This window comes from Papilio polytes, unplaced genomic scaffold (genome assembly GCF_000836215.1).
Source record: "Papilio polytes unplaced genomic scaffold, Ppol_1.0 DF824047.1, whole genome shotgun sequence".
Lineage (NCBI taxonomy): Eukaryota > Metazoa > Arthropoda > Insecta > Lepidoptera > Papilionidae > Papilio > Papilio polytes.
This window is the reverse complement of record NW_013525157.1, coordinates 3,900,588-3,924,872: the sequence shown is the minus strand read 5'-3', so window position 1 is coordinate 3,924,872 and position 24,285 is coordinate 3,900,588. Positions and strand designations below refer to the sequence as shown.

The 24,285-nt window shown below is 34.5% G+C and overlaps 3 protein-coding genes across 4 annotated transcripts; 2 read left to right on the top strand and 1 right to left on the bottom strand.

The window, feature by feature from the left end:
* Positions 1 to 491: 491 nt before the first annotated feature.
* Positions 492 to 9,291, bottom strand: LOC106100781 (sorting nexin-17). Its single transcript, XM_013279804.1, has 8 exons — positions 9,063 to 9,291; positions 8,733 to 8,922; positions 8,233 to 8,587; positions 7,951 to 8,113; positions 5,725 to 5,961; positions 4,262 to 4,414; positions 2,731 to 2,877; positions 492 to 2,275 (listed from the first exon to the last, which is right to left on the bottom strand). Exons 1-8 carry the CDS (start codon positions 9,120 to 9,122, stop codon positions 2,129 to 2,131), a joined length of 1,452 nt encoding a protein of 483 aa, XP_013135258.1. The 5' UTR covers positions 9,123 to 9,291; the 3' UTR covers positions 492 to 2,128.
* Positions 9,292 to 9,551: 260 nt separating this feature from the next.
* Positions 9,552 to 18,250, top strand: LOC106100727 (lamin-C-like). Its single transcript, XM_013279728.1, has 10 exons — positions 9,552 to 10,126; positions 13,046 to 13,178; positions 13,441 to 13,639; positions 13,904 to 14,025; positions 14,386 to 14,526; positions 14,769 to 14,974; positions 15,502 to 15,751; positions 16,188 to 16,409; positions 16,838 to 16,930; positions 17,023 to 18,250. The coding sequence occupies exons 1-10, from the start codon at positions 9,696 to 9,698 to the stop codon at positions 17,065 to 17,067; spliced, it is 1,842 nt and encodes a 613-aa protein (XP_013135182.1). The 5' UTR covers positions 9,552 to 9,695; the 3' UTR covers positions 17,068 to 18,250.
* Positions 18,251 to 19,352: 1,102 nt separating this feature from the next.
* LOC106100782 (UPF0489 protein C5orf22 homolog) lies at positions 19,353 to 24,022 on the top strand. Of its 2 annotated transcripts, none has more exons than XM_013279806.1 (4): positions 19,353 to 19,483; positions 22,516 to 23,349; positions 23,512 to 23,757; positions 23,896 to 24,022. In XM_013279806.1, the coding sequence occupies exons 2-4, from the start codon at positions 22,558 to 22,560 to the stop codon at positions 24,001 to 24,003; spliced, it is 1,146 nt and encodes a 381-aa protein (XP_013135260.1). In that variant the 5' UTR covers positions 19,353 to 19,483; positions 22,516 to 22,557; the 3' UTR covers positions 24,004 to 24,022. The 2 variants fall into 2 exon arrangements, with proteins under 2 accessions (XP_013135260.1, XP_013135261.1); XM_013279807.1 differs by lacking the exon at positions 19,353 to 19,483 and adding an exon at positions 19,506 to 19,620.
* The last annotated feature ends 263 nt before the right edge of the window (positions 24,023 to 24,285 follow it).

Genomic DNA, 24,285 nt, shown 5'->3' with positions numbered 1-24,285 from the left:
ATTGTGTATTTCGCAAAATAAAGTAAAATATTACATAAATAAATCCAAATTATTTATTTGTGGTTTGTTGTCCTTTTATTATACTAAATTGCAATTTTGTCTTAGAAAAAAGGAATCATATTAAATCAATAGTTGCTATGTCTATGTTGAGATGTCTGCTAGTACCTAATACTACAACAGGGATGTTGGATATAACATTCAATGATAAACAAGTTTTTTTCTACAATTTATTTGTAAATTGGCACATGAATTATAAATTTTGTTTACATTGAATACTGTATCAATAAATTGGTATATTCAATAGCTAAAGTTAAGGAAGTCTACAGTTATTTTCTTATATTCCATGTTAAATGGAACTTGCTACAATAGTCTATAAACAATGGAATAAAAGGGCGTTCAAAAAGAATAAAATATGGTCCCTACAGAAACATGGAATCACACAAAATACAAAACAAAATCAAATGCATATGGAATAACAACAAAAAATGGTGTAATCTATACAAACATAATTATAAAGGCATAAAAAAGTATCATTTTTTTATTAAATGTATAATTTAAATCTCTGACAATAAATCACAATATTTACTACTCACTTTGATAGTTAATATTACAGATACAAAATCGATATTGTATCTATATATATAATAAAAATGGAGTGTCTATTTGTAACATCAGACTTCAGGAAAATAATGTATTTGCATGATAACGAAAATCTCATTTAGATTTTTTTTTTCTGTCTTTCCGCAAGCCGCATTTGTTTTGGGTAAACCCCGAAATGGCTGGGCCGGTTTCGACCAGACTTTCACTGGAGGGTAGCTGGACATAGACAAGTATATTATAGGCACCTTTTTATTGAAGTCGCGGACAACAGTTAGTTTGTAATATTTTTAGTTATAAAATCCTCAACAAATTCCAGAAAAATATGGAAGTAATAACTTATGCACATACATTTACATAATATAAAAGGCAATTCAATGGCCCACAGATCATGATATTCATATTCTTGGTTAAGCCATTTTTTTATTATTAAAGAACATATATAATGTATGGGTACATTTCTGAATACTGACTTCGGAATAACGAGACATCAAATTATATTACATACCAATGTTGTACAAAATGATTATAGGTTACACATCTGTCGTCTATTAGTATAGACTGTATATCAGGTGACATGATCAAGAAGGGAGAGATGACGGATGGTAGAGTTATTCGGAGGAGGAAAACCCGGTGCGCCGACACTACAGGAGTATGATAAGGCAGGGGAGATGATATATATAATATCTAAACATAACTTCCAATTTACATTTGTAATTGGAATAGATAATTATATTATATTATATACAATTTATTTAAATACTAAAAATCAATCTGGTATAATCATGGTAGCTTATATTAATTTAAACAATACATGTAGAACGGAAACAGGTAAACCGATTTTTTTTATAAATGACAAAATTATATCTTGAAATTTTCATATATTAGGTTAGATGTTAAAAAATGGCACTATTATCTATGCCTAGATATTCGAGTTTCGTTAGTATTACAAATACTTTATGTAACAAAAATTTTATGCAATATTTAAAATATGCGCTTTATTTCTCCAAGTATATTACATGAGTATTAATATTGAGTGGAAATAGAGTAAAAAAAAATGCTTAAACTAGATTTACAATACTTATGTAATAAATGTAAATATAGACAAAACCTGTTGATAAAATTCGATTACATTTTAGTTTAAGACATATGACGTCATACATCTTATTACAAACATCACTAACAAATATTTATTCTATCCTAATTATTCTAACCTAAATAATGATATCAATTAGGCCTAAAGATATGTTTTACATATGAAAAATTGTAAAAAAACCTGGACAACGCCACAATGGATGGTATTAATTGGTATTATTGATTTCATATAACGTAAATAAAATCTTTATCGTATACAAAAATAACAATTTTTAGAATTTAGGAATAACTTGGCAAGGATGGCAGCCAATTTTAGAATTCATAGCCACAAAGGAATTAATCGAAATATCTACATAAAATAGTTTTTCAACTGTACAGTGGATTTTTTTTTATTTTTACATATATCATTGGCAACTTTGATAAAAACCGAAGTTATTTACAATTCCTCATCTCCTATCGCTTCAAAGGCGTTGTTTTCAACACAATCTTTACCCGTCTTGAAGGAGACGGACGCGAATTTTTCTGTTAATTTCTGAACGGAAAATATTTCCCGCGAACTGCCGGATGTCATTGAATCTCCATTCTGTAATTTATATAAACATTTAATTGTTCTTTTGTCTTAAATAAGAAAAACAATGACTGTGCGAAATTGAAGATTTTATGAAACTTTATTGAAAGAATGGTTAAACATCAAAGCGGCTCACTTTATGTTGAGTGAATATAATAATTTATTTAAATCGTATAATACATTTTATAACCAGATAAAGCAATAGACATTTTATAATATGTCTATCATACTAATATTATTAATGCTGAAATTTGAAAATAGATGGACGGATGTTTGTTACTACTGATAACCAAAATATTCTAACGGATCTCGATAAATTTCGCACCAACATAGAGCACAGGCTAGTTACAGATAGGCTGATAACTTTTATTTACCGCTCGGATGAAGTCGTGGGCAGAAATTAGCAATAGAATGAAAAAAAAGGAAATTGTGTTATTAAATTAGTTTTAATTGGTAGTGAATATACATACGAGCGAGCTGAGCGTGTCGCTGGAGGAGGAGGGGGTGACGAGGTGGCTGGAGCCGTCGCGGCGCAGGTAGGTGAGGCCGCCGCGCTTGCACCGCGGAGACGACGGGCCGCACCCGCTCTTCTGACGCATCAGCTCGTCCACTATCGACTGGACACACATTTAAATTACAACTAAATACTCTAAGATAAAAATGCTACTTTATAAGATACTATCTTTCGCACGCGACTCCGTCCGCGCGGAATAAAAAACAAAAGCAAGTAGCCTATGTGTTCTTCCAGACTATCCTCTATACTATGCCAAATTTCATCAAGATCCCTTCAGCCGTTTAGGATACAAACTCTAGCAAATATTCATCCATCTAAACTTTCGCATTTATAATATTAGTAAGAAGTAAGATGATGAAACCATTTAGTTAAAAACTTGAATAATTCCCGAGATTTATTTCTAAATTTTCCATTTCTTTCAATCGAAATACTCAAACTCTCGCACACAAATTGATCACAACATTTTTTTTCAGTAAATATGATTACTGCACTTCATGTTGCTTTGAAAACGTCTTTCTTATCATTTATAGGATTATGAAGCCATGAAAACAAATAACAAATTATGTTGGCTTATTCTGAACAACCATATGTAAATAAAACTGATAGCTACACTTTCTACTAAACTGTTATACAATGACTAAATAATCGATAAGTACGCTGTAATTATACCCAGAAATTTTATATCAGGAGAACTGACACATTTATATATGTAACAGCGTTTTATAAAGTCATACTTAAACTGCGTATATACATGTTTTTTTATTATAAAAATATTAGTAGGTTTTTGTTAATCTAAACTAATATTATAAAGAGGAAAACTTTGTATTTTTGTATGTATTGAAATAACTCAAAAACTACTGGGCTGATTTTAAAAATTCTTTCACCGTTAGTAAGGTAATTTATCTGTGAGTAACATAGGCTGATTTTTAATTTAAAGCGGGCGAAGTCGCGACCAACAGCTAGTTTACTAATATTTTCTTTAACCATTTCAACTAAGCTCTAGGCTTGTGCTAGGTATAGCTCACAAGTCGAATGGCGGGATTCGAACCCCTTGACCTCAAGATCGATAGTCCGTACCCCAAACCATTAGGCTATTGGCGCTTAATAAAATATTACATTAACATTTTGACATATTTTACATTAATATAAAAACGCCCATATTAATTTTTAATAATACATTTCTTTAATGGCAAATTAAAATGATTTAATTAAATTAATTACCAACATATTTTGCTCGTTACAAACAGTTTCCTTATTACACATACCAAAATAAAACTCGTTTCAATTTCAATATAATCTTACTAACATGAATGCGAATTTAGATGGATGTTTGTTTGGTTTTGTATTCTAAAGCGCTTGACGACCTCGATAAAATTTGGCTTAGATGTAGAAAATAGTTAGAAGGAACACACAGGGTACTTGCTTACACGGAGACGGAGTCGCGGCCGAAAGCTAGTATAGCCTGTTAAACAAATAAAAAAAATTACCTGTAAGCAGACACTTATGAATATTGCGTGTTCTGTCCTTAACGTGATCCATTCGAGATTGTCTTTACTTATAAGATATTCAAATGAGAGTTCGAAATGCTTATTGGTGTCGTCTAATAGAGAACCATGGCCGTTAGTCTGTGGTTTCTCCATCTGTAAATAAAACATAGACATCGTTATCAAAAGACGTCTAGTGAATATAGAGAGCCTAAGAATAGACACAATCAGTTGTGACGTTAGACTATAACACTCTAAATTAATCATAAGTGTTGTATATGTGACTCTATACGTTTGAAATGTACACGACTTCGTTTAACAACTGCGACAATGTCAACAAAATCAACTTTGGTCTCTTGAAATATCTGAATACTAGTTTCCATGCGACTTCATCCGCATATAATTATAAACATTTCATCTTATTGTTCACATTTGTCAAATTATCAATTGCAAATGTCAAAATGACATGACATGATGTCAAAACATGGCAACTTTGCTTCCTTGATGTTGGCAACAACTTATGGTCTCTTTCCCACATTAGAGTTTTGCCCAAAACATTTCGCCTGCAGCGTGACGTAAGTGTAGGGGTTTTTATTAAAATAAGAGTTATTCGAAAATATGCTGTGATTGCTGACATCTTAGGTAACAAAGAAGTGTGTGTTTATGCTTTATTATAATAGTATAGATATAGATAGTATAGAAGTAAATTTACGAGTCTTCCTAGATTATATTGAATTTTGTTTATCAACTGTAGACTTGTAGTATTTTATTGACAAGAATAGAGTTCAAGGTCCGTAAAATAAAACGCACCGGAAAGAGATATCGAATCACATACAGTTAATCAGTTAAATGTCTTTAAGAGTCGTTGTTGATTTAAGAGGGTTCTTTTGTTTCGAAAGGATAATGGGTATTATTTAGCTCTGACTAACCGTGGGTACAGAAACATATAGCCATCCTTTTCCCTCCCTTTGAAAAAACTGAGATGACAATGTTTTGAACCCACTCCGTATTTATAGATATTAATGGTTATGTATAATTTTTAAAGCATCATATGATTAATCTCAATGAGAAATTTACTTTAACCTAAAGATTTTACTGTTTTATATTGCAATTTTTGACACTTGGCAAAAATCAAGGCAGATAAAAAGGTTAAGTGTAACGTAATAAATTATATAATGCCTCTTATTAAGTGCAATTAACGATTACAAAATGATACGTGGAATAAGGAAAAGTCAAAGTTTTAAGCATTACGTAAGGATACAGTTCTGCTAAAATATCAAATATATCTTTACGACAATGATTCCGATTATTTTATAGTGATGTGATTTTAAAGGTAAACGTTAAATCTCATTAAATTTATCTGAATACAAGAATACTCGTAATACTAATTCACTATATTTCCATCGGCATTCGCGAGCGTTCAGTAAAAACTGATTTTAGTTAAAAAGTAAATAAAAAAGACTTACGGTATGCAAAGTGGTTATCCTCCAGCATCTCATCCTGGTAACTTTGTAGCGTTGCTCCCGAGACGGTTGCGTCACGCTGGTTAGCGTCAGTTCTTTCGAGGCGAGGGAGACACGAACGCGGCACGGCCCGCCACCCGCTCCGCTAGACGCTCCGCCCGTCACGTTGTGCGCTTCCGTTACCGCCTCGCCCGCGGGCACTCTGCCGTAGTACCGGCAGCTACGGGCCACTTCTATGTACTACAATTATACAAACAACGTAAGTTTCTAGTATCTATGCAGGTCCATGTCAATATGACCTGAAAGTTAAACGGGAAAATGTCGGGTTTTATTGTTTGTGACGTAATAATGTTTTATAAATGATCGGCCGCCGAAAAAGCATGACTCAGTGTCTGTTTCGCCTGAACCGAATGTGCAAGCGAGAGCTCGGAACAAGCAATAGAGAGACACAATCTGCCTAAACGTTCGGCGTGTCCTTATGTCGTTAAATATTTGTCAGTGAACCGACATTACAGAAACCAATTTTTAAATTATTATTAATTGTTACGTATCGACAAATACCAATAGAACAATCCCTTAAACGGTTTCTCACTATCAGAAGATTTTTTTTAAACATGATATATGACTAGCAGAGTTATGTAAACTAGTTTCAATGGATTTATTGTGTGGTCACCATTATTACATCAAACAATAATATTAAAAGTTATTATTATCTGGTCTGACACCATGGAGGATCAAGTGATTTACAGATATGTATATATCATAGCTCAGGTGTGATCTCATCTGGATGCGTCATAAATATAGTATACCATGGGTAACATACACTTGTTTTATATATTCATCATCATCACCAGCTCACTATACGTCCCCACCGAAGGGCTCGGAGCCTACCCTAATAAGGGGTGACTAGGCCATAGTCAACCACGCTGGCCAAGTGCGAGTTGGTTGACGTCACACATATCTTTGAATTTTTTCGCCGATATGTGCAGGTTGCATCACGATGTTTTCCTTCACCGTAAGAACGTCGGGTAAATTATGTACATGTGAAAATTCGGCAAATCGAAAATCACATTGGTACATGGCGGATTCGAACCCAAGACCTGTAGATTACAAGTCAAGTGTTCAAACCACTGAGCAACCGACGCTCTATATATCTCTATATATCTGTTATATATTAACACATTACAAAAATGTTAAATCATGTTTATACGAGGTTTGAATCGCACATTAGTGTCGTCATGAAATAAAAAACAATTATTTCCAAAAAAATTGATTTAATTTAAGTTTTTTGTTTTATTTAAAGTAGACGGAAGCATTTGTGTGTAGGGTAAGTTATAAACAATCCTAGAGCAGTCGGTGAACCCGCATTGAGTCGTCCCGCGGAACAACCCTCGATTGCTCAAGCACCCATTCATTCCTTTTGCGCGGTAATTATGCGTAGTACGTCGCGACTCGACGTCGAGCAAGCGAGGAAGGTTTTTAACATTTCTACATTTTTGTTTACGATGACATTTCAAAACATTCCAGATTTTGCTCACGTCTCGTCCGCGCGAAATGAAAAAAATATGTACCCCTATGAAACGCAAAAAAGTACCAATACAGATTTTGTTCCCTGTCTGTTTTTGATATAAATAGAGAACCATTATAAGCACTAATTTAATTTCAACAAGGCTATTGGATCCCAATTGGTTGACCTGACCTTTATGTTCTATATCTTGCATATTATGTAACGATGTTGGTATTGCATGTCTACACTGTTATGAGTGTGTATTATTAATATTTGTTAAGTATGTAATATTGCCTATGAATATTAGTAATTGTAGTATGTTTATGAGTAATAATTATCCATCTATACTATTATAATAAAGTGTAAACACACACTTCTTTGTTGCCTAAGGTGTCAGCAATTACAGCATATTTTTGAAGAATTCTTTTTCTAATAAAAAACCCTACACTTACGTCACACTTTAGGCTATATATTTTCACGCCATTAAACTTAGAGGGTAAATATTTTGGTAAATATAATAATATATGTTGCTGCCAACATCAAGGAAGCAAGATTGCCTAGGTTTGTCATGTCATTTTGACGTTTGCTAACTATCAATATAGTTTGACAAACGTAAACAATAAAATAAAATTTTCATAATTTCATGCTGATGAAGCCGCACCGGAACAGCTAGTATAAAGATATAGAGAAAACAAAGATAAAGAAATATTAAGAAAACTCACCTCTTTCTTTTCTTTCCTTGATTCATGTGAATTTAAAACATCCCTTGTTTGTGAATTTACTACAATCCATCCTAAATCAATATCTTGTATTGTTTGTAAATATAACAGGTCTAATGACACTCTATCTGACATCACATCTGTGTCATAGCATGGATCCCAATAACTAAAAAAGTACAATTTAACTTATTACATGAAAAAATATTGTGGATTTTTCACATGCAAGTGGACTTACCAAATGAGAAGACAATTTGTTAAAAAAAATTAACTTAAAATGCACTTTACCTTTTCCTAAGCACAATTTTATCATCAGGTCTAACATACTTCTGAGATATGTATGGAGATTCATATTCCTCTAGCTTTTTCAAGCATGGCTGACCATCTTTAGCACAGCTCCAATTGAATAAGTATAAAGAGAAAAACTTTATAAAGTCTTTTGATAAATTAATGTAATTACAGGCTATATCTAAGACAGCACCGGAGGCATCCGTTGATGATACTGACAATGGTATTCTATAGCCATTCATTAAAAATATTTCTATATCAACTTCATGCACTCGGACACAGTGAGTTTCTTGTTGAGCCGAAAAAAGGAATGTTGTGAGTATATCAGAGTATGCCAAAATAGGATTTTGTCCCACTAAAATATATTAAACATATTAATAATAAGAATTTGCAAAATATAACATGTGAATACTAAAACATTTATTCAAATTTGTTTCAGTATTCAGCCAGTGCCAATTTTATTTTAATAAAAACAATTAAAACACTAGAATAAGATTTACCTAATTGTATGTATTTTTCTAATAGAACTCTTCTTTCTTCAATCTGAGAATTTGTAAGGAAGAGTTTTTTTGGAGGAAACTGTGGTAGCTTGAGGTAAGGATTTTGTGCCTGAAGCTGTTCATGTAGACTAAGCAGTTGTTTATATCGCGTAGCACAATGAAAAAACCCATCGATGTAAATATTATATCCCTGGTAATAAAAAATAACGATAACAATAAAATTCATTAACAAAGCAATTAAAATAATAAAGTTTTATCAACGTCTCCAGTGCAAGACCTTAAAAGAATATTATTATCAATATGATTAATAAGAGGGAGGATGTTATTTACCGTATAAGTGATTCCATTATCATCACGGAATTGTTGCACGTCTGGGATCGAAAAATGCATTTTCACGAACAATATTATATCTCGGCACTACACATTATAATCAATAGCTATAAAATCTGACTTTTTTTATAATGTTTCTTCCTAGACTCTGCTACCTAGGAAATCAAAAAATTGATTGTGATTTATTTACTCCCTCCGCTGATGTTTCGATACGAGATGTTCCAATGTTTCGCAAATTCTGACATTATTCCATTCCATTCAATTCAATCTCATTCAGTAACAAAACAAGCTAGTGATGTTGCCTTGCTAAGTTTTTGGTACGAAACAACCACCAATCATGTTCATGAATTTTTTGCATAAAATGGGAAAAAGTTAATTTGAGTAAATGTTTTAAAATTTCTCTTTTCTGATTTTCCCTTATTTTGGCACTGCTGTCAATGTTCTTTTTGGTAGGTAAAAAGTTAAAATCAAATGGCAACATTTTTCATGACTCATAGTCACGTGATAACGCGTCCTTACTCGGTTGGTTTTTTTAGATTCGCTTGGAGAGATCACGAAAATCAACGCTTGCAACTAATTGCAAGTGCTCAAATTGTGCTTAACTTGTTTATTGTGACTTAAAAGTAATTCACCATGTCATCAAAATCCAAAAAGACTGTTACATCCTCGTCTAATGTAAGTGTTGTGTCATCTATGCAGAGCCCACCTCAATCAAGCACTCCGGTTGGCAGCCGTTCTTCTAGCGCGGCCGGCCGCCCTAGCAGCCCTCTAAGTCCTACAAGACATACCCGATTGCAAGAAAAAGATGCCTTACAAAACCTCAATGATCGCCTTGCGGCATATATCGACAAAGTTCGTCAACTTGAAAGTGAAAATTCAGGGTTGCGTCGCGAGATACAAACTACACAGGAGGTCGTCACCCGCGAGGTATCCAATATCAAGGGAATGTATGAACATGAGCTTCAGGAAGCTCGGAGGATGTTGGATGAAACATGCCGTGAAAAAGCTAGAATGGACATAGACCTAAAAAGATTACGCGAAGAAAACAATGAGTTAGCAAAGAAGTAAGTATTTAATTGAATTTGGTTTAATGATAAATTAAGTTATATTTAGGAATTAAAATAATACATTAGTTGATGGTCGCGTGAAGGAATTTCTTCCGGTAAGCTAACCTTAGCATAAAGTTTACGTCATCGGCGGCGTTTAGCGCGCGGGAGCGGTGACGAGTGCGGGCGACCTCGCCTTTACGACAGTGACATCATATCCCAATTTAACATACCTAAATAACATTAATCGAATACCTATACTCTTCGTTTTAAAGTATTCAGTTTTGTAAACAACTTGACATTATTTACAATTTTCGTTTTCACATAACGAAGACTCGCGCGATTAAACATTGCCATATCACTTAGTTTGAAATTTTCAGATAAGAATGCAACACCTTGCAAAAACGCATGTAGAATAGTAGGATATCCTACAATAAGACATAATGTTATTATACTTTTCCTAATTATTACTAAAGATTATAATCTGTACACAAACAAATGGTTCATTTTACACATTCACAAACACCTAATTGAAGTTCTCTTTCATTAGAAAACAATCATAAAAATATTTTGTATATTTACTAATCATTCCTTGTAGATTATGATAACGGAAACATCTGGATTTTTAATGTGGGTAGTAGTAATATGTTTGTATAGCATTATCAAAAAATAAATGGATTTCTTTGTAAAGATCCTTGACAAAGTTGTATAGATGACTATAATTTCAAACAACACTAATAATGTGTTCATTTAACTTTTGTTAAAAAACCTTATATCTACAATAAGAGGATATCTTTGCGAAAATCTCTCATTGAAAATGCTGATAGTAAACTTGTACACATTGTAACGGTGTCAAGGTAATGCTGACCTAGCTCCATTGCACCAGTTTTACTTTTAGAGCTAAAGCTAATAAAATGATAAACAATGATTATTTCGCACACATGTAAAAATTGGATAGTTACTACACAAACAATAGTTACAAACATTGACTCTAAATAAAAATGTAAATAAACAATTTGACCTTGAATCAACATTATATCCTGTTTATTTTGCTATTTTAATTGAATATCTGTGTTTTTTATCACTATCTCAATAATGCGAGAAGCAATATTTAAAACATAAATAACATAGTGTTAATTTTAGGTGATCAAATGCTTTCTTGCAACCTTCTATAAAAAAAATACTATAGGTTAATGTCCTAAATTATTTTTTTTCTTAAATATTACCTTATACTTAATGGCTTAAGAGATAAGTAATATAATACTTTAATTAAAAAATCTTATTAGATAAACAATTTGAAATGCAATCCTTTTATTTTAAATCATAGAACGAGTGTAAATTATTTTTCGTAATACTTTGAATTGAATTTTGTTTATATGTGCACTTAGGTAATTGCAGTCTAAAAAACCTAATAAATGAAATGTCAGTTAAAACTAGTGTGTAAATTGCTGTAAACTAGCAACGTTTTAAAAGTAATGTAAGCAAGCTAGCAAAGCTCACTCGCCCTGAAATATATTAAATTATTTATAAGTTCCAAAGTATGAGAACGAAAATGACGTAATTTTCGTAAATAATCATGACGTGATCATCGCTATCGTAAGGTGACGCGACCTTAATATTAAATTTATATTTTAAGACAAAAAACAACTGTAAACCAACCTACAACCACTCTTAAATTTATCATTTAAAACAACGTAAAAATGTTTCTTTGCATGTGAAAAAAATACCGCAAAAAAAATTAATCACTTTCTTTTGACTTTGATAAATAGCTTTTCCAAGTCTTTGTTTTAACATCCTTTCCAATTTGTGCCTTTAACATATCTTATCATTATATTATCGAAACATAGAGATGAAATTGTAATCGTCGGCCACCCCGCGTCGCTTCCTCCCGCATTGTACTACGGGTCTAATTATATTTGTAAGTATTTCGGACATCTGTTCCTTTCAATTATATCGCATTTAAACAACAATGTTGTCTGAAATACTTTTTTGTTTTAGATAATATATAAGAACAGTATTTTCCAATCGTTATTTTTCACAATGAAATTCTATTCACTAAATGTAATATTTTATAACACAATTATCTCGCTTAATGGTTATTTTATTATCTATCGACATATTTATCTACGCGACAATAACTGTTATAAGTAAATTAGATAAAAAAAATTAAACGTTTATGAGCGACGAAACATCTTATCACGTTTTCATTTGTCCAGACGTGTTTACTTATAAATAATTTTTTCATCTAAAGTTTTATCTGAATATCGGCCAAGGTCTTATCTCTGCGGGATAGCTAATCGTTCGGCGGCAATATTGTCTCTAGGATTACCAGCTATTTTTACCTTTGATTTTACAACTACATCAGTTTTACAATAATATCAAAAATGTTTCTTTTACAATATTTTTTCTTCAATAAAATAAAAACTCAACTAAACATTACTATTCAATTGTCGCTCGTCTGTTGATAAATTGCTAACCTTCTGTCGGCGATATCGTTTGTGTAAATTCGTTTAGTCCACAAAGTCGGATTATTTTTAAATTTTCATACAAACCGTGTAGAGCAAACACTTGTTTGAATGTTTACAGACGATAATCACTTTATTTATTGATAACGTCAGTATTTTATAAAATCTTACAGCTTAAGTTGGATTAGAAGTAATCGTTTCACGTTTCAATAACAGCTTTGTGTCTACGCTATTGTCGGTGTCTGTTGCGAGGCTCCTCCACGTGTTTACACTAACATTCCGTTCCGCGTACTGTTACGTAATGGACGCCACATTAACATGAATAACAATCATAAACCATGATAAACTTGAAAAATTCAAATTCTTACTTTATCTTTTTATGAATAAGGTTGTTTTAACAATGATTATAAGATCACTGCTTTAAGTCAGTTTTACTAGTTTTGGTTTATTTATAAATATGATATCATTACAGATTGGAGAAGAAGACCAAGGATTGGCAGCAGGCGGACAATCTGGTGCGGCATTACGAAACTCGCTACACCGAAGAGAGCAACAAATACAATACCGCTTTGGCTGATAAGAAGAAAGCTCAAGATGAAGCGAGGGTATGTTTTTTAAGAATTAATAAACATTCTAGAATGTATATTCCCTATAATTAAACATTTGGAAGAAAATTAGGTACCTCTACAATATTTAGCTTGTGTCTCTCGAATCAAAGAATATTTACGAAATCATTTTGACATCTTCATTTTAGATATTCTAATCGCGTTTTAACCAACTGAAGGTTTTACCTTACACCTTTTCCTTGCCATATTTCCTTGTTTAGTTCTTAGAACATTTTTAGTTAATATGTGTCAACTGTTTTAGGAATTGGCTAAAGAGCTTGAGAAGTTGCGTAAGCTGTACAATGACACGCGTAAGACGCTGGAAGAGGAGATGCTGTGCCGCATCGACATGGAGAACACGGTGCAGAGTCTGCGCGAGGAACTCACCTTCAAGGACCAGGTCTTCCAGCAAGAGCTGCACGAGACACGCTCACGCAGACAGGTTGAAATCTCGGAAATTGGTGAGTTGATACTACTCATCTAAAGGTGAAGTAAGGAGGGAAGACAAAGGATGACTAAAAGGAATTGATTTGTGTTCTTAGTTGTTACAAAACACATATACATTTTACTATATTACATGTTAATTTGTTAATTACATACTAAAATTATAGAGAGGAAAACATGAATAAGGCTTCGCAACTTCTTTAATTCCACTCTGACGAAGTTTCCGTCGAAAGCTAATCTATAATTTAAGACAGCATGTAATGTAAGTGTTTGTATGGCAGACGGCCGGTTGGCGCAGCAGTATGAAGCCAAGCTGCAGCAGAGCCTGCAGGAGCTACGCGAGCAGCAGGAGGCCAACATCAAGGCCAACCGCGACGATATTGAAGCTCTCTATGAGAATAAGGTGACTATTAAACATTGTTACTGATATTCCAACAAATTACCTTACAAAATAAGAGATTGGCTTACTTTTCTATATCAAGTTAGCTTCTAAATAAGACTTCTAGGTATAATATTTAACAATAATTATCTACATCTATACTAATATTGTAAAGAGGAAAGATTTGTATTTTTGTATATATTTTGTATTCGATTCACGTAAAAACTACTGGGCCGATTTTTTTTTTACCAGAAATGTATTTTATCAGTGAGTAACATAGGCTATATTTTTTAATTTTCCGTGGTTGAAGTCGCGGGCAACAGCTAGTGATGAATAAATGTGATAATTTTTATACAGATTTTTTTAACGTTAATATGTCTGTAGTTGAAGAATCTGCAAGCAGCCGCCAACCGCAACAGCAGCGCCGCGACCGTGGCGGTGGAGGAGCTGCGCACTATGCGCACGCGCATCGACAGCCTCAACTCTAACCTCAATGAGCTCGAGAACAAGAACGCCGCTCTGAGCGTGAGTATCACTCATATTACTGCTAACTTATTGCCTATAATTATTACAAAGACATTTAAGAAATATGTAGACTAGACTTAGGGAACATTTTTACACTGGTAACTCCTTTGTACGGTAATATCTCACTGTCAAATTTCACACGCCGAGACGCCGAGTGTTTAAATTATTGTTTGTTGTCATTTTGACGTACGAATAAGAATGTACGGGAACAGCTCGTTACTAATAATAACTTTGTATTGTAGAACCGTTGCCGTGAGCTGGAGCGTCAGCTGGAGTCGGAGCGCGCGCGGCACGCGGAGGACCTGGCCTCGCTGGAGCAGGAGCTGGCGCGGCTGAGGGACGAGATGGCCACGCAGCTGCGCGAGTACGCCACCCTCATGGACATCAAGATCTCCCTGGACCACGAGATCGCCACCTACAGGGCGCTCATTGAAGGCGAGGAGGACAGGTTCGTGGAAAACTTTACTTTATAATGCATTTGGATTTTTTTTAATTTTCACTTGTACGAAAAAGGCCCGCTAGTAAACCGTACCTAACATTTTTAAAATACAATCGTGCCAATCCGTGGTACGGCATTTTCTGAAAATTTGCCACGGTTCTTGTAACGAGACAAAGTAAATAATGAAATTCTTAGGAAAACACAGTATTTATGATCAAAATCATTCTAAATGAAATTGAATGAAAAAATATTTATTGAACAACAAAAAGATTGTACATAAACATTTTGGCAATAACTTAAAATTAGACATAAAAGTAAATTAAAAATAGTTGTTATCTTAGTTTTTCGAGTTAATCTGGCGATGGCCACACTAGACAATGCCTGTATCGGAAATCATTCATTGATTATATTTTTAAGAAAATAATCGAACACTTGATAATTATTACTGCATAATCAAAGTAACAAGTAATCCATAAATCATTATTTTTGATAGTAAAATTTTTGATAGTAGTTGTAATGAAGTTTTATGTTTCCAGGTTGAACATAACTGGTCAGTCCCCGGGGCGGGAGTCGCGGGAGTCCCGCGCGTCGGTGAGCGGCAGCGGGCGCGCCACCCCCGGCCGGCGCGGCACGCCGCTGCGCGCGCGCAAGCGCACCCTGCTCGATGAGACCGAGGAGCGCAGCCTGCAGGACTTCAGCGTCACCTCCAGCGCCAAGGGAGACCTCGAGATCTGCGAGGCTTGTCCCAACGGCAGCTTCGTTAAGATACGCAACAAGGGCAAGAAGGTATGGTACAACCTTACTCTGAATGCTGGATTGATATGAAAGTTTTGTTGATATGTCCTTTTGAGATCAATGTCTATTTGCTAAAAGTACTTTTAATTCATGTTTTTTTCTTCTTCTATGCTGTAAAACTCCGTGTTCCGTTTTAGGATTCATCGAAACCGGCGCTTCGGTGTACATCGCACCACATGCCAAATGAATTAATTTTTTTTTTGAGTAAACGATTTTTTTTTCTTTAAAAAAAAATAATTCAGCAAATATATTTTTATAAGATATCTAATTTTTGTTTTCAACATTTTTACATAACCTTGCCATTAAAAATTGTATACTTTTGGTAACTTAAAAATTCTAAAATTTAAATGAATGATTGGATACTTATATTTTTTTTATCCACAAGGACATAGTCAAAAATATATGTTTATAAAGCAAATGTTTGTAGGAGCAAAGCCTGGGCGGGTACCAGGTGATCCGCAAGGCAGGCGAGCAGGAGACGGTGTTCAAGTTCCACCGCACGGTGAAGGCGGAGCCGGGCGGCGTGGTGACCGTGTGGTCGGCGGACGTGGGCGCTGAGCACGATCCGCCGCGGGACATCGTCATGAAGGGACAGAAGTGGTTCGTCGCTGACCACTTCACTACCACGCTGTACAACATCGATCAAGAGGTAATCCTTCTTTTTATTAACTACATTTTTGACTTTTTTTCGAATATCAGTCATACTTTCATAGTAATCTTATAAATGCGAAAGTTTAGATGGATGGATGTTTGTTAGCCTAAACGGCTCAATGGATTTCAATACAATTTGGTATAGATGTAGAGGATGGTCTTGAAGAATACACAAGCTACTCACTTTTGTTTTTATTTTATAAATAATTGTTTGTATTCCTTGATTTTACTAAAATGTTTATGCAAATTTACATTTTCTACTTCTATACTAACTAAAAATATGTTAAATATTTTATATGTTAATATCCTAAACGATATCGGCTGTATAGTTCAGTCAAGATCTTCCATTACTATTTTGTGATATTTAAATTATTTGATAGAAGGTAATAAACTTTAACAGTAATTATAATATTTGTAATGTGTTAGGAGGTGGCGGTGTCTGAGCGCCAGCGGCGGCAGGTGAGCACCAGCTCGCAGCGACACCGCGAACTCTCGCACAAGTTCCCGCGCCGTGAACAGGTCAATATTTACTTTTAACCATTACATTCTTTTCAATACAAATAGAAATTAGCAAATAAGTATAAATTTAATCTTTACTTTACTCTCTACAGATCGGAGAAATACGTGAAGGGGATGAGAATTGCCGCATAATGTAACGTTGATCGTGTCAGTTGTCCTCACTACCAGTGCCTTGGACTTCAATAACGCGCATTCACAAATAATTTAATAACATTAATTATGATATATCAATTTTCCCCATAGAGTATCCTTGCCTACTTGTATCTTGTAAAAGTCTGCAATATATGAGAGAATCAAAAGTACATTTTAAATCATGAATACCAAATGGTACTCAGTCCTTACATTAAAGGTCAAAGTTTCCAGGCCCTCTATGCAATGTTCATTCAAATTCAGTAATCATTAATAAATAAAATTAAGAGATCGCTGATAAGATAATCATTTTTCACTGCCTCAAAGTTCAATATTTATCTTCGTGTTTATTAGTGAACAAAGTACAAAATCGTTAGTTCACTAGTGTTGGTAAGTATTTTCTAATATATTGTTAAAATAAGATTTCCCCACCCCGTAGCTTTGCACTGATATCTAAATAATGCAATCCATTTAATAATTTAGGTAGATGAAATCTACTAAAGATGATTCATAGTAAACTTAGATATTACTTTGACTAGAAAATCACTTTATTTAGGTTAAGAGTTTTTTTTGACATCATTGTGGTTGTCGTTAACATAAGGTAACATTTGTCATACATTTTAACAATATTATTTAGTAATTACTTGAACAGGTGCAAGTCTCAAAACCTGCATATTATAGACAGGGGTAGCGAACCACTGCACACGTACATGTCGACGATCATTAAAAAAGTATGAAGTAGCTATTATGTGAAAAGCTAACGTGAAGTCTACCATGCCAAAAAGAATTGACGTAATAATCATAGTCAAAATTGATGGCACGTCTATTGTCGCAATAAACATTTCTTTTAAAACAAACCAAATTGCCATAATTTGATGTATTAAGGTTCGCTACCCCTGTTAAGTTGTATTTTGAAACGGCATTTATTTTAGGAAATGGGTTGTCGTATATTTTGTAATACTACTTATAACACTAAAATATCATTAGATTAAATTTTAAGATATAAGATATTTCACATGGCCATTTTATTGTCAAGAGAGGATTGAATCTATTTCTTTGTCAAAAATACGATTTTGTGGTAAATGAGTTAATCATGAACCCTTTTTGTTTTTTATTATTATTATTTTAGACTCAGATTTTGTATTCCATGTGTAAATTACATATTAAATAAAGATTTATTTAGACTTAGAATTGTTTTGTTTTATTGATTGCCCCCTTTATTATTTTAAGTTTAATATCAAAAAAATTACAATGGTAGAGCCTGCTTTAACATCGCACGAATGGGTCAGCTCGCCCGGTGCAATACCACCTCCACACGGAAGACAGGCGTGAAGTGGAAGCAATTCCGCATTTCGTCTGATAAGAAGTGTGGTGCCAAAGGCCCAACTTTTGTCCCTTTTCCTTTCCACTTGAATGGATTATGCAGGTCAACAGTTTTTTAGGAAACAAAGAACATTTTTGGATGTATTTATATTATAAGGCGGCAAATGTGCAAGCCTTAAACTTTGATACAAGTTATTTTAATTATGTTAAAAACTATCACATGTGAAAATATAACCCACAATCAGTATAATACTCGCTACGGCAAGCTTCCACGACAAAAATTCTTTCCATTTTAACTAAAATTCTTCAAAAATATCACGAAATCAAAAAAGACTCCGTCACTAACGCCCGAGTCGGGATGTCATGTGGTATTGTAAGTTCAGGGGTCCGGATTTCAAACAAATAGAAGAAAACCTTTACGCCAATTGCAAAATTTTTGTGTTAATAAGGTTTTACCCGTAGCAACAAATAATATGGCTTTAAAATGTCACTAATAAATTATTATTAATATCTAGAAACATTTTGAAAGTAAATATTTTTACTACATTACATTACATCAATTGCCTATTTTTCTACAAACAACGAAAGGATTGATATCTGGCAACTCTGAATAACTGTTAGAAAGGGAAATCATATCAGACACATGTAGCCCCCTCACTCCTTTCAATTTCATTTTGAGTGCAACAAGACTCTTACGCCCTAAGCACATGGGTTTATTTGAACTGCAAGAGGTACAGATAGAACACACTCCTGTTGTATTATTACCTCAATGATTAGAACACATTCCTGTAGTACTTATTACCTCAATGGTGTAAACTGAACAAAATGTTTTTATAGACCAATTTGTGCGTTAATCTTTTATGTTTAAATATCTGATTTATTCAGTCTTTTTCATTCTCACTTGGCTTATTAGAAATTTCTATGTTGGCAATTTTACTAAATGTCAACATGACACTGACATATGTTCATTTGACATTTGTGAAGTGTTTATTCCGTAAATCAGTAATTCCTTTTTTTTAAATAAATTTTAGTTATATTTCGTAACATTAGAATTGTAAGTAAAATTGTAACACTTTTGATTTTATGGATAGAAAGAACAAGGTTAGTATGACGCTTAATATATACCATCGGCCGGCATCACCCGGCATTCAGGACAATCCAAAGACTTTATTGAATACCCAGAAATTAGCGGGGTAATATCAAAGAAGCCTTGAGTCTTAGGCAGCGCATATGTTAAGGTACCATTAATTCAAAAAGGTGTTTTCTCAGGTCATTGTGTTCTCTATTGAGCCTACTTGTGCACAGATCAGAAACTGCATTCTGACAATGTATTAAGTAGTAGCTATTGCTTCAAATTCGTCTACGTGGAATTATAAAATTTAAGTAAATTCCTATGTTAGTCATTAATAATGTAGATTTTAATTGTAAAAGAATTTGTAAATCTTTCTTGGAGTTTTTGAGTTATTTCAATATATACAAAAATACAAATCTCCTCTTTATAATGTTAGCATACATTGGCTATACTTGCCTTTTGTAATTTTTTATTATGAACAAGTTATTAAGTAAAGATTTTAAATCTTGAGGTACATAATCCTTAGCTTATTTGTGAATATCCAATTAAAATACAAACTGGCAACTTCTTAAAATCCTATGTAATACCTTAGTTCCATGGCACACATTAACAAATCCTTCAATGAAAATTCAAAATGTTCATGGTTGTAACTTAACACTAAATTGATAACATTCAACTTTCAAATTAAAAAAATTAATACAATAAACTTTTACTCGTTATATTATCAACTTCAATTTTGTGTCTAAAACCAACTGTTAAAACATGTTTTACACTAAGTTTATTGTTTTTACAACAATAATCGGACCTGTAATCCAAAGAGGTAAGCATAGATTCAAACTTCCATTTGGTGTAGACCTTAACTCTCTCTACATACATGTATGCATATATACAACTTGTATTGTATAATACAAGTAAATTTCAGGTGCTCCTGATGTTTACTCTGGTTAAATCCATATTTGAAATAGTATTAGATGTATCTGAAAGATGTATCTCTTTGTGTTGCCATATAAAATTCTACAGCTGTATGGAAAATTATGTACAATGGACTAACACAGATTCCTTTATTGAAAATATGACCATTTGACCCAACCTACCTCCGTCCAAAAAGTTGCTTTGTTTGGGCGCTAGTGGACTAAAATTTGCAAAAGTCCTTAAATAAATTTTATTCATATTAAAACCATGGTTTTTTTTGTGAAACTACACCTATTTGTAAAATAAATCTTTGTCATCTAATCATCAGGGGGCTAGAAAACTCAAACGTCAAAACTATTTTTAATAATATTTTTGTAACCATCTGTACTGTTACAGTCAAGTATTTTTCTCAGATAGATAGTATAATTTAAAAGATTTTTGGTCTTTGTTTAAATTTTAATTTGGCAAACGGTTTTGACACAAAACATTATTTTCTAAGTTAACTTCAACCTTTACTGCTGGAATATGAGCTAACTTCGTTTTTTTATATATTTTTTTATCGTCGAAATACCAAAAAAAAAAACATTTCAATAAAGTACAATTATCAATAATCCCACGATTTTATATTTTTAACGAAATTGCTGTAGGCATTACAAGAAAATAATTCCGTAGGTATTCCGCAATATGGCGATGGTTCCTATTTTTATATAGATTATCTGTGTTGTGGTTATGCAACACTATGCAAAACATTTGTTTTTTCCAAACAAAAATGTATAGAGCTAAAAGGTTTTCAGCGTTAAACTTTTGTGTAAGCCTTACTGCGCATCACAATAAAACCTCCGAGGAGAAAATAGGACAGAGCAAAGAATGTTTGTGTTTTAGCGGCATTTGGTGGTCGGGGCTGGGGCGGGCGGATCCATCGCAATTTTCGCGCCTTGACCCAGGTGGGCGTAGCGACGCAATAGGTCACGGGGGTGAGGGGCGATACTGCGGGGGGTGTTTGGACGGGAGTAGTAGCGTAGTGACGTCAGCGACGCGCACTATCGACCTCGGCAGCCGTCACAACACCCCGCCGCCCCCGTACGCCCCTCGCCGCAAGGCGCACCGCGCATCTACGCATCGCGCCGCCCGGAAACACGCTACCACTAATGCGATAGGAAATATCGGCTTCGATTTGATGACATCTGTGATGTATCGCACTATTATACTGTTTGTATTTGTATTACCACAACTTTTGGACGTACAATATTGATTTTCCACGCGTTACGAAAATCGTCGGACAAATTACTTTGGCTTATAGTTTAAATGACTACATGGACGAAATAGATTTAAATCCTTAAACGAACTACACAGATTATGAATGTAAATATACAGTAATTACACAAATGAGTAGAATTCCTAATAAATATAGCTCAAAATCAGTCGAAGGTGTTAATTATCTTTAATGCCTATTTGAAATAACACCGCATCTTATTACTACATTTGATAGAGGATAAAATAACAAATTAATTACTTTAATTATGGCTTGATAGATTATGTTTAATTACAAGAAACAACAGCACTAATTTAGTGTTGCCTTATGTGTGTAAAAAATTCAACGCGTTAATTAAAAGAAAATTATTTGAATTGGAAGTATCTCTTTACGTTCTCACTCTTGCTGCTTTTAAGTCTAGAACCACTGTTTTTCTTGTTTATAAGAAATTGTGAATTACGTTGAATGTTGTACACGCAGAATGAGTATATTTAGTAACAAACAAAGGTTTATGCTTACACAATATTGACCAGAGTAGAACAGCGGCGCGCCCATGGCTCGCTTTTGCGTCGCACCGCTTGCTATTAATTTCCTTACGCACACAAGTGCGTTGTTTGAACGAGATTGTCGTTCCTCCGCACTCCGCACTGGCTGTGTTATTGTTCGCGACTTGCGAGCCGAGCCGCGCCGCAATCCGTGCCACTGCTAACTGCGTAGTTCCTAACACAATCCGTACACCCTTTTCTATCACATAAACTGCCTATATTTTGGATTTATATGTAGGGCAGCTTATAAGACTCATGTAACGACACATATGTAAAATTGATCACTAAGTAATAAGTGCGTGTTAATATTTTTTTTTTCTAGGAAGTAGAATTAAGTTTCTTTTTCTTCCAGGTAATGAATTTATTACTGCATTGACAAGAATCACATTAAAATATGACAGACATTTTTGAACCGAATGCAGCTTTGAAACGTTTCAAAAAGATCCCCGTTTACGTTGTCGAAGAGCACAATGAGGCGTTACAATTTATTTACTCTGCGATTGGTGGGAAAAAGCTGCCGGTGGAGGGAAATACGCTGGTGCACCTAGACGCACACCCTGACATGCTGATAGACCGCATGCTGAACGGGCAGGAAGCGCGCGCGGGCAAGAGCGTGCTGCCTCTGCTGCAAATCGAGAACTGGATAGTGCCGGCGGCGGCTGCTGGTCATATCGGCCGCGTCCTGTGGTTGCGTCCACCCTGGGCCCGGCAGTTCACAGACGGCACACGCCGCATACACGTAGGCGACCATCCTGCGACAGGATTACTTCGAGTCGATAGCAAAGAACCGTACTATTTATCAGACGCGCTTTACTCCTCTGATCTTCTAAATAGTCGAGAATTCGCGTTCACAGTCGCAGAATTATCTAATGTAAATTCCGAACACTATATTAATGAGTTTGCCAAGAACTTAGATATAAGTGAGCCTTACGTGCTGGATATAGATTTAGATTTCTTTAGCACGGGTAATCCATTCCTAAGTTTATATGAAGACATCGGACTTTACGATCGCTTGGAGCCGATATTCAGTTTCGAGCTGCCGGCGGACGACGATGAGCAGACAGTGGAGAAAGTTGTCGCGTTACGGGAGCGACAATTGCAGGAACTAGAACACTTATTCCAGTTTTTGGAAGAAAATAACACGCTTGAAAACTACGAAGGGGAGAAAACGGATTTGTTCCGAAGGGTTAGTTGAAAACATTGATTCATGTACAAAGTTTATTCGAGTGTCTTTCCACCTTGAACCATTCCCATCGAAATATCGTAGAAACTAAAAAAAATCGAATACGATGTTTTATTTTAAACTGATATATGTACAATTTATAAGTAAAATATTTTTTCCTTCCAGGTGTCGAACCTAGCCGAGGTGGTGAGGGCGGAGGCGGAGCGGCTGAGCGATAGCCCCGACTGGTGGGCCGTGTTCGCGGCGGGCTGCACGAGGGACAACGGTGGCTTGCCTTACCACATCAGCTCGCAACAAGAGATCGAACACTACGTTCGTGGGACTTTGAAATTACTGCTAAGTCGTCTACCTCCGCCCGTACTCGTCACTGTTGCACGATCCACTGACGATGGTTATTGTCCACCAGATCAAGTAAGTTTTAAAATATCTTGCAAAAAAGAAAAATACAATTATTAGCCAGTTAGGTTTTTGGATATATGCAAAATGGAATTTCCATGATAACATGTTTTTTTATTTCAAATAATTAACATTGCTTATAATGGTTTACAGGTGGACTTCATTCAGTCGCTGGTTTTACAAACGTTACAAGAGACCTATAACACTGACGATCCGCATTTATACTATTTAAATGTTAATATACCCGATACAGAGGAATAAAAAAATATGAAAACGAAAATATATTCTTTTATTTTTCCTTAAAGATTACAAAGCAGCACAGATTATTGTAACAGACAGAAAGTATCTACTATTAATCTGATGGGGCGGCCGCGGCGTCGTGGAGTCGCAACGCCGCTCACCGCAGTGCCAAATGCACTGCCATAACTCTCTTGTAATGCACTAACTGTGTTCTTGTGTTACACGTTTGCAAAATATACCAGTCCAAATAACCCAACGGATCATTTTAATACATATTGCGACGTTGCTTTAGCCGACTGTCCT

Bases quoted from the DNA above. Each gene is read 5' to 3' on its own strand.
- LOC106100782 (XM_013279806.1), top strand. From the start codon at position 22,558: ATGACAGACATTTTTGAACCGAATGCAGCTTTGAAACGTTTCAAAAAG. The intron at 23,350-23,511 runs GTTAGTTGAAAA...TTTTCCTTCCAG, and splicing joins AAACGGATTTGTTCCGAAGG to GTGTCGAACCTAGCCGAGGT. The intron at 23,758-23,895 runs GTAAGTTTTAAA...AATGGTTTACAG, and splicing joins GTTATTGTCCACCAGATCAA to GTGGACTTCATTCAGTCGCT.
- LOC106100781 (XM_013279804.1), bottom strand. From the start codon at position 9,122: ATGCATTTTTCGATCCCAGACGTGCAACAATTCCGTGATGATAATGGA. The intron at 8,923-9,062 runs GTAAATAACATC...TTTTATTACCAG, and splicing joins ATAATGGAATCACTTATACG to GGATATAATATTTACATCGA. The intron at 5,962-7,950 runs GTGAGTTTTCTT...GTATAATTGTAG, and splicing joins CAAGGAAAGAAAAGAAAGAG to TACATAGAAGTGGCCCGTAG.
- LOC106100727 (XM_013279728.1), top strand. From the start codon at position 9,696: ATGTCATCAAAATCCAAAAAGACTGTTACATCCTCGTCTAATGTAAGT. The intron at 14,026-14,385 runs GTGACTATTAAA...ATATGTCTGTAG, and splicing joins AAGCTCTCTATGAGAATAAG to TTGAAGAATCTGCAAGCAGC. The intron at 14,975-15,501 runs GTTCGTGGAAAA...TTATGTTTCCAG, and splicing joins ATTGAAGGCGAGGAGGACAG to GTTGAACATAACTGGTCAGT.